Source organism: Giraffa tippelskirchi, chromosome 2 (assembly GCF_054371585.1).
Source record: "Giraffa tippelskirchi isolate mGirTip1 chromosome 2, T2T-mGirTip1v1.2.pri, whole genome shotgun sequence".
NCBI lineage: Eukaryota > Metazoa > Chordata > Mammalia > Artiodactyla > Giraffidae > Giraffa > Giraffa tippelskirchi.
Window position 1 is genome coordinate 145,907,623 of NC_137276.1, and position 13,401 is coordinate 145,921,023.

Below are 13,401 nucleotides of genomic sequence, written 5' to 3' on the forward strand. Positions count from 1 at the left end.
ATACCCTTCTCTCAGTAACAGGTGGTATAAGTAGACAGAACAATTAGTTAAGGATATAAAAGATTTGAACAACCTTATGAAACAACTTGACCCTCATGACATTTGTAGGAACAATGGAATTATATTAGAAAGTGGGCTTCGCTGGTGGTCCAGTCATTAAGAATCCACCTTACAATGTAGGGGACACTGGGTTCCTTCGATTCCTGGTCCGTGAAGATCCCACATACTGCAGGGCAAAAAGCTCACGCGTCACAACTACTAAGCCTGCGCTCTGGAACCTGCAAGCCTCAAATGCTGAAGCCCATGCACCACAGAGCCCACACTCTGCGACAAGAAGCCCGTGCCCCGTAACTAGAGTAACCCCCAATCTCCACAACTAGAAAAAGCCTGCACACAGCAACGAAGACCTAGTGCAGTCAAAAATAAAATGAATATTTTTTATTAAAAATTAGAAAGCAATGCTACAAAGACCTTGAAAATTTTTCCAATTATTCAGAAATTAATACGCTGAATCAAAATTACTTCAGAAAGTATTCTGAACTGAATGAAATCACAATATCTGAAAAATTGTGAGATATCACTAAGTAGTAGTCAGAGGTAAATTTATAGCAGATCCCCATTAGAAAAGTAGAAAAGGTTTCAAATCAGTGACCTCAACTTCTATATCAAGCAAAAGAGAAAGATACTTCACCAAAGAAGACATACAGATGATAAATTAACACATGACAAGATGCTCAACATCATTAATCACTAGGAACTACAAATAAAACCATAGTGAGATACCACTACACACTCATTAGAGTGGCTACAATTAAAAAGACTGATCATATGCCAAGTGCTGGCAAGGATATGGAAGGACTGGAATACCCACTGTGGTTGAGACTGTAAACCAGTTAGGAAACCAAACTCTGGAAAACAGTTCGGCACTTTATTAACAAGTAAAACACACATCAACCATATATCTAGCCACTTTTCTGGGTCTTTACACAGAGAAATGAAAACACAAGCTCATAAAAAGACAAGAAAAAGAATGGTGTTAGCAGTTTTATTTGTAATAGCTAAAATCTAGAAAACAACTCTAATTTGCTTCAACAGGTAAATGGATAAACAAACTGGTATATCCTCAAAATGGAATTCTATTCATACACTGAAAGGAATGCAAAATAATTATGCACCATGAAAGAAACCAGATCCAAAAAGAATATATACTGTGTGATTCTGTTTATATAATGTAAACTAATTTCTGGTGACAGAGTATCAGTGGCCACTTGGAGAAGAGGCAAAAAATGATTTCAAAGGAGTAGGAGGAAACTTCTGAAGCTAACAAATGCATTGTTGTGAGTGTGGTGATGGTTTCAATGATGTGTGTGTAATGACTTCCCTGGTGGCTCAGATGGTAAAGTGTCTGCCTACAATGCAAGAGACCCAGGTTCAGTCCCTGGGTTGGGAAGATCTCCTGGAGAAGGAAATGGCAACCCACTCCAGTGTTCTTGCCTGGAAAATCCCATGGACGAAGGAACCTGGGTAGGCTACATACAGTCCGTGGGGTCGCAAAGAGTAGGACACGACTGAGCGACTTCACTTTCACTTTCATATATATATATGCCAAAACACATCACACTGTGCAATTTAAATACATATAGACAATTTTACATCAATTATACCTCAATAAGGGCTTCCCTGGTGGCTTAGATGGTAAAGAATTTGCCCGTAATGCGGGACTCCCGGGTTAGATCCCTGGGTCAAGAAGAACCCCTGGAGAAAGGAATGGGAACCCACACCAGTATTCTTGCCTGGAGAATTCCACAGACAGAAGGAGCCGGGTGGGTTACAGTCCATGGGGTTGCAAAGAGTTGCAGACAACTGTGCGACTTAACACACACACGCACACATCCCTACCTCAATAAAGCCATTTAAAAAATAAAAAAAGCATGGCAGGAAAGAATATCACAGGTAAAATGGCTTTTTATCTGTAAGATGACTTCTACATCATCTACCTCTTTGGGTTGTAGCCAAGACTAAATAGGATCGTGTATAAAGAGCATCACCTCCAACACAAAGGTGGCACACATAACAAAGCAACTCACAACAGTGCCACACCCACTTATTTCAATTTTCCATCACTCCTAGGACATAGGAAAAATCTTTAGGCAGAACGGTCAGAGGTCTAAGAGAATTCTATCTAGTTGAGGACTAGAAGCAAAGGTGGAAAGGAATTAAAACAGGTAAACAGAAACTGATGTGTAAATAAATACTTATTAACGTGGTAAGCTTTAATCAAGCTGAACTGTTTAACACAATACTTGCAAAATTATGCCACTCAGATACTACTGAAAAATCATTTTGTGCCTTATTTGACTTATTGAATCACACTAAATAGAGAAATACAAAAAAGCAAAATGCCAAAAGCTGTGCATTTCAATTTTAAAGGTAACACTGTGCCACTGACTATAAAAAGGATATTACCAAAGCCTTGAAAATAACCAGAATTACTTAACTCAGCCTCCAATTCAAAACTCTTTCCAACCACAACACAATCTTTCATGATGCAATTAAATCGAGCAGTACTAAAACTCTTGTTCTAAACATTATTAGGGATCTTGTTCCAGTTTAACATCAGTTTCTGTTCTCAGAAACCCCCCTGAAAGCAGGAACAAAGTTCTAGGATGCACAAGAGTATTGGTACTAAAATCTAGGTGTCTCTACACATCAGGATGTATGCCCTGCTGCATGGCCATATATCATGGAGAAAGAGGCACACTATTTTGGAAATCAGATTTATCTGATTAAAGTATCAAGTTATTTCCTAAAAGAGAAAAATATCTGAAGCACCAAAGTTCCAGCAATATCGGGAAAGCCTTATAATTTTTATTTTAGGTAAGCAAGAGGACTGATTTAGATACATAAATTAAAATAAAACACGACAATATCTAAATCTGTAGGAGTTTATGCAATATTTTCATGTATGTATTAGTCTTATGCTGTTACTCAAATGGTGTTATTTTTATCTCTTGTTTACAGATAGAGAAAATACGGCTCAGAAAGGTTCAATGACTTCTCTTGATCTTGAAGCTTGTTAAGTGGAGTGGGATTCACAAGCACACCTAGACATCCTGGATCAAAAATCTATGTTCTTACCATTAATATTACCAACTCTAATGGCAGCAGGCTGAAAATGCTTTTTTATGGTACATTTCACAGAAAACACTTGATCCTCTGACGATTAACTATCTGAAAGCCACTGAACATCAACTCCTCAAAGGACTAGTAACAAAACTTACATTTGATAGTTCAAGATTTTAGATGAATTATATGCTATTAAAAGTTTAATTAGGAAAACAGAAGAAAGTTCTAACAGTTCTCATGTAAACTGTGAAGATTTACCTGAATGAAAAGGAAATTGTTGCTTGGCTTCACCAGTATGTGCATCCCAAATAATTGTAGTCTAAGATAGAAAAGAAAAATATATTGCTAAGAAAAGTTTATCATATATGCATAAATTAGATGCCACATCATATTAAAGCAATATGAAATGTCAGAGTGCATTTAACATTTACTTTTAGTACAATGAGGCTATATTCCACTGGAAGCAGGGAAAGGATGTTTAAATTAAACTGTTAAGCAGTTTAATTCTACCCTGGTGACTTTTCATCAGTCAACTTACTTCAAATAACACTTATTGGTTGTCTACAAAGTACCAAACATTGTATTAGATTAGCAAACTCCATTGTAGTAGTGTATTTAATGTCAGATTTTTATTGCTGTGCAGCTTGAGGAGGCAAATTCTTGGTTAATACAATAATCAGCTAATTCTCAATATTAAGATTTGCAAAGCTCACATTTATAAATAAAGAGAGCTTTAAATCTAACAATAATTAAAACAATGTTTTTTATATTACATCAAAGTATAACATATACATCTGAATGGATATATTCAGAATTCCACTAATACCCTCCCATCACTAACTGTATAACTTTGGGGTCCTAAGTATTGTAGAACAGCAGTAACTATTAAGAAGGCTTTCCCCTCCCATTCCTGGCCACCTTCATAGTCTTCCTTTTTGCCTACTTCCCTTTTTGACAACATACAGGTAACTATGAGCATGTAATTTCCTGTATTATAAAATAATCTTTTCTGGGATGTGTGGTAAAGGAAATAACTTTAAGAAAATGAAGGAGAAATAACAAATGATTGAACCTATCCATGTTTACCAGCCATGTTAAGTAAAAGCTGGAAAGATCGTGCATTTCTTGCATTTTCAATTAAACATTAGGAGTTCAGCTAACAGACTGACTCTTAGATTTCCCACGAAATCACTCCAGAGCTATACTCACTGATGAGATTAACTAAAAACTACAGGAAAGAGATGACGAGTATTGGATATATGACTTCACTATGGCTCAAATTCCAAAACAATGAAGAGTGGTCACACAGATAAGAATAAAGGGCATCTGCACAGATTTAAGAATGAGCTAACAGAAAATCTAAGAAAGGATTTCTATTCCTAACATAAATTCACATGTGAATTTCCCAAATATGAATGTTTTATTATTTATGTGATTAGTAGAGAAGAATATTACTCTCAAGTATATTCTTCAACAAATTAACTTTTATAGAAGTTAATTACCTTGTCTACTCCAGCACTTAGGATGAAATTTCCTTTCTTATTCCATTTTAATGCAAATATGGGGCCTTTATGCTGCCCCAAAGTGCTAGCAAGGTTACCTAAAATTCAAAAGGAAAAACATTAAAATTACTTTAAGCTTTATAACTTGGATCAACAGTAAAAACAAGTGGGAAAAAAAATGCTTTATTTACCATCTTTAGTCCATATTCTGGCAAACCCATCATAAGAACCAGTTGCTAGAAGTGTACCTTCACTCTGTTGGAGAAACACATTTCTTTCAATTATATAACCCAGAAAGGATATTTAATTTTTATTAGACTGCATTATGTTTAATCCCAAGTATAGCAGGTCTGTGACATTCTCTGCTTCAAGACCTTCAGCTCTGCCTATTTGGAAGTGCGAGAAAAGGCCGACAGAACAGCCTTCATGCTGTGGAGCTAGTATTTTGGCAGCATTCAGTCAGGGTGCAGGCCTCACACCATAGTCTTGGAAGGGCAGTAACTGCTTGGGAGCGGGATTATCACCGCTCTTACAGGTGCTAAGGTCTACTTACTGTACTCTCACAAAGGCCCAGGACGAAAGGTGGAGGTTGGGTGGGGGATTAGAAAGGACATCAAAATCTTAATCTTATGACTTAATAAAGGTATTCAATAAAAAGCAAAATCTTCCAAAATGTTTCATTATGACTAGAAGCTTCCATGTTGTCCTCCCTCTAAATCTTTCACTGTCTAAACTGTGTGTGTTCCAAACAATATTGTTTCAAATGATCAGATTCTTAAATATCACTACATTAAACATTTCTTTCTTTTGTTAATTTTTTCCCATACCAATAAAAATAGCAACACACACACACACAAAAAAGAGTCAGAAAAGAGTGTAGGCTGACTTTATAGCTAATGAAGTGAGTACAACTGTCTGGAACTACTCTACTATGAGGAGGAATCCTTAACATTTTCTCTAATCTTAAAATTTCCTATGGTGCCTTGCCTTGAATAATGGTACAACAGCAGGACTGGTTAAGATCTAACCTACTCTGTGGAAATCCAAGTTTCAGAGTACATTACACAGACTATTACCGAGATGAGTAAACATTACAGGAGAGACAGACTGAAATCCTGCCTTACTCAGTACTTTCTGATGCTTTTTGGTAAGAGAAATGAAAACAACATCACCTTTTTCAGACCTCTCCAGTCATCTAGCTGTACAGTTAAGTGACAAACAAATGCTGGTTGTAGGCGATGCAGATTCAGTTCTGCTAGGATTTGGAAATCCCCTATAGTTCTCTCTAAGGAAGAAGGAGCAATGTTGAAGCTAACAGCACAAGTTTATTTCCAAACTCTGCACAATGCAAAGTTTCCTTTAAACTAATGGTTTTAGACCATGGACCACTAGCAAAGTAGGAGAATAATAACGAACAGCTATCTCACAGGCTTCTGCTTTAGCCATGGAAATGAGCCATTAAACAACAATAACATTTTCTCCTTCTAGGGGAAGACTTAAGTACATAGCAAATAATAAATCTTCCAAAGGTCTATCCTGTTAAAAACTTTAGCTTGCAGTTCAGAAATACCAAGCTCAACAAATCTTTTGTTAACCATCCTTTTCAGTGTAAACTATAAATTTAATTAAGTTAACATGATCTCTGAGCCAAACAGCCTAAGAAGGCTATAAGGCCTTTGACCTATGATATAGTAAGGTCCCATTTTAAGAACGGAATTCTTAGTTCTGACTCTACAATCAACATTGTTTAGAATTCTCAACTTTATAGGTGGGAAAGGGTAAATACATTGTTGGAAATTTAGAAAAGAACACTAATAAGCCTTACCATGAGTTCTGGAAGAATTTCATAGAAACTAAGACCTTTAGATAGTGTAATCATTTTGAAAGATAGATCTTATTTCTTGGAAAGAGATTTGGAAGATACTTTGAAAAGCCCCACAAAATGTTAAAACAGGCCAGAGAAGGAAAGGATGTCCACTTGCTAAGGAAAGGACAGATGATCTCTAAAATTCTTGGTAACACTGATGCAGTCTAAGAAGTTACTAGAACCACAGTTGGGGGAGTGGGAGGGTGTTAATAAAATGAACATAAAGTTACAAGGAAGAAAAGAGACAACATGGAATAAAGGAAAAGATAAAGAAATTTTTAAAATGTTAGTTTCCCGCAAATCACTCATGGGAATGGTAGCAAAGAAAGCTGTTAATTACATATTTGAAACTGAAAGGATGAAGCTTTTATCAATAGAGAAATCAAACTTTCTGGTAAGTAAAAGTAATCAAAGATACTGAATCATATACAGAATCAGAGAATTCTAAGAATCCTACAGCTAGAATAAAGCTTGTAATCTAGACTGCTGCTGCTGCTAAGTCGCTTCAGTCGTGTCCGACTCTGTGCGACCCCATAGACGGCAGCCCACTAGGCTCCCCCGTCCCTGGGATTCTCCAGGCAAGAACACTGGAGTGGGTTGCCATTTCCTTCTCCAATTCATGAAAGGGAAAAGTGAAAGTGAAGTCGCTCAGTCGTGTCTGACTCTTAGTGACCCCCTGGACTACAGCCCACCAGGCCCCTCTGTCCATGGGATTTTCCAGGCAAGAGTACTGGAGTGGGGTGCCATTGCCTTCTCCGGGTAATCTAGACTAACAGTTCCTAAAAAGCAGCTGGCAATGAAGTTTTCATCAATTAAGAGCAAAATGAGAGAAACAAGACTATGTTTCTAATACACACATTTCTCTTGTACCCCTAACAAAGGACTTAGTTAAGAACTTAATACTGGAATAGGTAGCCTTTCCCTTCTCCAGGGGATCTTCCTGACCCAGGAATCGAACTGGGGTCTCCTGCATTTCAGGCAGATTCTTTACCAACTGAGCTATCAGGGAAGCCCATTAAGAACTTAGTACGTGCCTATTATTGGTTTTCATTTATTATTTGATTTATGTAGGACCATTAATACACTCCTACTTTACATGTGATGAGAATGAAGTACAGAGTGATGGATTACCAGTTATACAAAGATTCTATAGCTAGATAAACTGAGAGGCTGGAAGATGAACCTTGCTCTGACTGCTCGAGGGCCAGTCTTTGCTTTTAACACATTTTGGGGTGGGGATTCCTAGTCTGCTGTTCTTATCAGTGAAATTCAAAAATACCTGAACAAACAGACATACCCTGCCACTAGTTTGAGACTCAGAGAGGTTAAGTATGTAACTACACCCATCATGGACAATACAGTGATACTCACATTCCAATCTAGAGATGTCACATCCTTGTTGCTTGGGACATCCTGCCCTCCTTCTCGTATACAATGTCTAAGTACTAACTGTGTGGAGCCGCTCGTGCTGTTTTCACTAAGATTCCATATTCTTGCTGTGGAGTCTCCAGATCTATAAAGTATGAAGCATATTTTAAATTTTCATGAAATTCTCAAGTATTACAGAATCAAGGCAACAAATTTACATCCTATTATTAATAAGGCAAATACAAATTAGACTATCAGGCATTTCCATTTCCAGTATTTTTCTCAGTCTCCATTTTGAGGATGCCGAAATCACTCCTGATGGAGTAAATTAAAAACTCTAAGATTACTTTATGAAGAAATAAAGATTTACGGGGGAAAATGACCACAAACAAGCAACAACAAAAACCTGAAAGTGTAAGCAATGTATTTATAAAACATGCAATATTTCAGTAAGATACTTTTAGAAATCCATTTTAATTTCACTTTGAGAAACATACCCTGATGCCAAGAGATCACTAACGGGGTTCCAGGCACAGATGAAAACTTCAGATTCATGGCCCCGTAACACAACTGCTTTATTAGGAGGGATTTCAACATCCCCATCCACTTCCATCATATCAGTATGATTATCTGCATCATGAGAAATACATGGAAAATTCCAGTTAGGTAATAATATCACAGCATATTGGAGGAAAAATGGAATTCTTAACCAGCAGACATAGTGTAACTTTCTTATTCCACTATGTCAGGTAATGTTGAAAATGACTATATAGCATTTATCACATGAAAAACAAATTCCAATCTTTAGTTAAATATGAATATAATTTTTTAAAAAGAGATGTGCATCTAAGTGTGTGTTCAGAGATGAGGGAGCAGGACTAGAGGAAGACTGTGAAAGGTTAGTACCAAACACAGTTAAAAATGATAAAATAGTTTGAAGTAAATATAATCCATGCCAACACTATTCTGAATTTCTGCCAGTAGGGGTTGCTGATATCATTCATATAACATCAAGAATTGCCTTTATATCTCCATGCCAAAGCTTTATTGTACCTGTTAACGACTACTGCTATAAATTATATTTAGAAATCAAATGCAGATACAAAGTGCACTTAACAATTAAAAAAAATGGTTTCTAAATATTTTTTTAAAAAAGAATGAAAATAAGGTCCATGAAAGTAAATCTAGCTTTATGGAGCTTTAGCCATAAAAATCTGAACTGTGTGATACAAGTTAGGGGAACAAGTTGGCAAAAATGAAATAGACAGTGTCAGTTCAGCTAAAATGAGGCATCCCCATAAAGCAAGTTTCTTTTTTAATGGAACTTAAAAAAATTATTCTTTCAGCTCACTTGCTATAGTATGTGCGCCATTCTCCTCCCCATTTGCTGTGTTTTCTCCATTTTTTGCAGATCCTTGTTGGTTTGTCGCAGCTGCAGCAGCTGCAGCAGCTGCTGCTTGTTGCTGTGCAAGTTTATCTCTATAAGCTTGTTGTCTTGTTTGTACTACATCAGGCATTACGGCATCTATCAGTGACAGAGACTCTATTGGTCGACCATCAAACAAGGTACCATCCTGGATTTGAAAAATTGTGAGAAGAAAAATCAAAGGTAACACATTTAGAGTAATTTGTATTCATACAAGTCAACAGCAGAAAAGCATCATTTCAAGAAAAAACACTTTTAGATTATTTCCTGAGTGCATGTAAGAAAGGAAGGAATCAGGAGGGAAGAAGGAAACTAAAGGAAGCACTGCAAACAGCTGCTCCAATTGTCTTCCTCACCCAATTCTTACTGTTAAGTGTTGCACAGATCAAAGCTGAAATATTGAAAGGAATAAAAAAAAAAAAAAGTAGGCCTGGAAGGTAAAAAGGCTTTCAAGTATATTCCAAAGTTCTGTTAGTCAAAAGTAATGTGGGAGAGTTAATACAATAAGGGATTTGGTGCCACATTTTCATAAATATTTCTTTAAAACTAAAAACTTTTAAAATAGTTTTGCTGAATCCAAGAGTTTCTTGTGATTTAATTAAAACATTAAGGCAGAAATAGACATCAATATCAACAGACATTAAGATACAATCACCTCATTTTACTACTGTTATTGTTTTTAAGTCCTTGTTGCATTTGTTACAATACTGCTTCTGTTTTATGTGTTGTTTTTTAGGCCCGAAAGCAAGTGGATCTTAGCTCCCTGACCAGGGATTGAACTCATGCTGCCCCACTGGAAGGCAAAGTCTTAACCACTGGAATGCCAGGGAAGTCCCTCATTTTACTACTGTTGAAATATGAGCACAATAAGATTTAAAGACTTCCACAGGTAGTCTATGGCAGCTGGAATCTGTTAACTGGTGCTATTCAAAGCACAATCCAAAGACCAACAGTCCCACCATCACCTGGAAACTTGTTAGAAATGTAGACTCAAAGCTACAGAAACAAAATCTCTAAAGGGCTCAGGAACTCTGTTTTAACAAGCTTTTGGGGAGAGTCTTATATGCGCACTAACATTTGAGACGTACAGCTACAACTCACAGGCTAGCGTTCTTTAATTTTATCAATTTGCTATAATTTTCCAAAGCTCCTCTCATTGATATTAGGAGGTTCACAATAAATAAGTTCTAAAGCAAGCAGGAGAAGAGACACAGGCACAGAGCAAGTCAGAAATAGAAACAGTGCATATTAGCTAGAAACATGCATAAATGAAGCCTGGCTCACTTAAGCTAGTGAGCACGCACTAAATGGTGTGATGGGATGCTCCAAGTTACAAAACACAGTACCTCTCTCTGAACTGTCGAGTATAATAGAGTATTTGAGGAGTTGGAGCAAGTACTTCAACTTATAAAAATATTAAAACCAATATAGATATACTGTGGAGCACTACATTAAATCTAGAAAAAATTTTTTCAGAAAAAATGAGACTTCAACTTTGGCCACTGGGAGAAATTGTTTTATCATTCTCTGAAATAAGTATACTTTGGGAGGCAAAGTGCTAAAAGACAATGAGAACACATTTAATTTAGTATCAGTAGATTTTTCAGTTATAGACATGAGGAAATTAAAAAAATAATCAATTTAGTAACTATAATTATAGTAATAAATACTAAAGTAGAAACCATGGATGCTTTAGTTTTTAAAATACCTGCAAAAGGAAACGGGAATATGTTAATCTCCGAAATGAAAATCAGGTAAAAAGCTCCATATATCACAAATCCTAACCGTGTATAAAAACTTTCAGCCATACCAGGGTGTGCAGAGTCTTTCTGTATATTTTGGGCTTTGCAGACCATAAGGTCTCTGTCACAACCACTCAATGCTGCCCCTGTAGCACAAAAGCTAGATAATACGTAAATTAAGGAGTGTGACTATGTCCCAAGCAAACTTTATAGAAACAAGCAAAAGGCAGACTTTGGCTCATAGGCCATAAATGATTGACACGAGTTAAACTACCTATATCATATAGACTGTAGACAGGTGCCTTCCAAAATCACTTATAACCAAATAACCTAAGATCTTCTAATTTCTCAAACAATTATGGTCTCAGTATTCCACAGCACAATTTTCTTATTTTAAAGAAAATTATTTCTTAACTGTTTACTTGTTAAACCATGTAAAAAGCAATAAGATAGTGGTCCTTATAGTTGAGAGCCATCAGCCTTGCCTGTGCGCCCTGACACCACATTGGAATAATGCCCTTCATTTTTGTTTACCTGGTGAAGCTGAAGTCACATAATGAATGAGTAAGCAAGATACCATATATTTAAGGAAGCATTTAGGAGTAAGAATTAGTACTTGAACTAAGTCTTCCTTACCTCATTAATACTAACTTCTGCCTCTACATACTGTAGACCTTTCTGGATGATAGAAATTAATGCAGCAGGCGGGACGAGGGCACCATTTATGTTAGACTGACTGATATGGCTTTCTATACCGAAGGTGAACGCTGAATGAGAAAATCCTGAAAGCAAAAGAAAAGGTGTAATAATTTATTCTCCAAGTGGCAACATGCAATGTGACACAAAGGGAAGACTTCTGTAAAATTTCAAATTCACATTCCACCCATTTGAAATCCCAGACTGTTAGCTAAGGTCAAATATGTTTTTAAACAAAAGAAGTATCAAAATTCAAACACATTAACTGTCATGTATTTTCCTCTTCACTTTAATTATATAACCATAGCACATAACATAATTTTCCTCAACAAATAGTATTAAACTTTAAAGTTGGGAAAAAGCCTTTGTAAGTCATGTGATTCAACTGCTTCATTCAAGATAAATTAAATGACAGTTAATATTTCTGTAGTATATTAAAATTTCTGTATATAAATCATCATACATCTTGTAAATTCTATATTTTGTAGGCTATTTTAAAAAACTACTTAGGAAATAAAAAGCAAACTAAGACTAACATAAGGAATGAAAACTGAAATTTAATAGTGAAAAATAATTTTCATGCTTAACTTTCATTGTATATATGATTAAGTACAAAAAAAAGTTATTAATTTTTGCTACTTAGTAATAACCCATCTAAATGGAAGCTTTAGAAAAAGAACAGCTGGCAAGTGAAAATCCAATTTGTATGTCCATCAACAAATGTTTGATTTTAATTTGAAAAACTCAAACCAAAATATTCACATAACAAAAATCTAATTTTAAATCAATTTAAGTCACTCTTGGTTTTTATAAAAGTCAAGTCCAAATCCAAAAGTAAAATTCTAGTAAACTGACAGACTGCAGGTGGTTATTCCCTTTACCAACATATCTGTCAAAGCTTAACTGGTAACTGTCATTAATGTCAAATAATTCAATTAAATTATATATCTGTACAGAATGCTAAATAAGGTAAATGAACACGGGCTTACTTGGGTCTTGGTTAAACTAATTTAATCCATGTAACATGTTGTCGAGCCTGTCTATCCCTGGATGTTTCATGCTTAGTCCATGTCTTTTTTGTTTTGTTTTGTGCTTGCACTCTCAGACTCCTTGTGGCACTTACCAATAGTCTATCATAAAATACTGTGGGCTCACAAAGAGCATGTGGCTAGAAGCTATTTTAATTGGTTAACAGCGAGTCAGTCAGTACACCTAAGCTGATTTTCCTTAGGGCTGTCCCTTCCTTACCTCTTTGGGATATCTAACCATTTCTGTAACTACCCATAGTGAGAAGCAAGAAGATGCTATCTTATAAGACTTGAATTTTGACTTCTTGATTTCACCCATAGACAAGATCATTATTAAAAAAGCATTTATAGTCTGCAACTTAATCTGAGCTCAGAAGGAAGGCACAAAAAACACAAATGAAAAAAGCACCGTTTTGCTCTGTCCCTATCAGGAAACCCAGAACTACCTGAGTATGAGTAGATACCAGATCACCAGGATAGGAAACTGAGAAAAAAGACTAGGAAGGATTAGGGAGAAAGGGTATGAGATAATGGCAGTGAAATCCAGAAGCAGTGAGGTTGGAGACTCCTGTTCTCAATTTCGTATCCCTCTCCAAATAAATTCTGCAGTAAATTATACACAGAAAGGGGGAAAAAAAGCTAAACA

At 36.1% G+C, this 13,401-nt stretch overlaps 1 protein-coding gene and 1 non-coding gene across 19 annotated transcripts in view; both read right to left on the bottom strand.

Annotated features, from left to right (window-relative positions):
* The window catches only part of TBL1XR1 (TBL1X/Y related 1), a 171,208-nt gene that overhangs the window by 18,970 nt on the left and 138,837 nt on the right, over positions 1-13,401 (bottom strand). For all 18 annotated transcript variants that reach the window (XM_081534031.1, XM_081533931.1, XM_081534060.1 and 15 more), the window contains 7 exons: positions 11,668-11,813; positions 9,215-9,437; positions 8,361-8,493; positions 7,867-8,008; positions 4,820-4,883; positions 4,629-4,726; positions 3,385-3,445 (listed from right to left, as the gene is read on the bottom strand). In XM_081534031.1, coding sequence (XP_081390157.1) covers positions 3,385-3,445; positions 4,629-4,726; positions 4,820-4,883; positions 7,867-8,008; positions 8,361-8,493; positions 9,215-9,380 — 664 coding nt within the window. In that variant the 5' untranslated portion in view covers positions 9,381-9,437; positions 11,668-11,813. The remainder of the gene's footprint in view (positions 1-3,384; positions 3,446-4,628; positions 4,727-4,819; positions 4,884-7,866; positions 8,009-8,360; positions 8,494-9,214; positions 9,438-11,667; positions 11,814-13,401) is intronic.
* Positions 7,432-7,504, bottom strand: TRNAF-GAA (transfer RNA phenylalanine (anticodon GAA)). The gene has a single exon. It is a non-coding gene; the product is annotated as a tRNA-Phe (tRNA).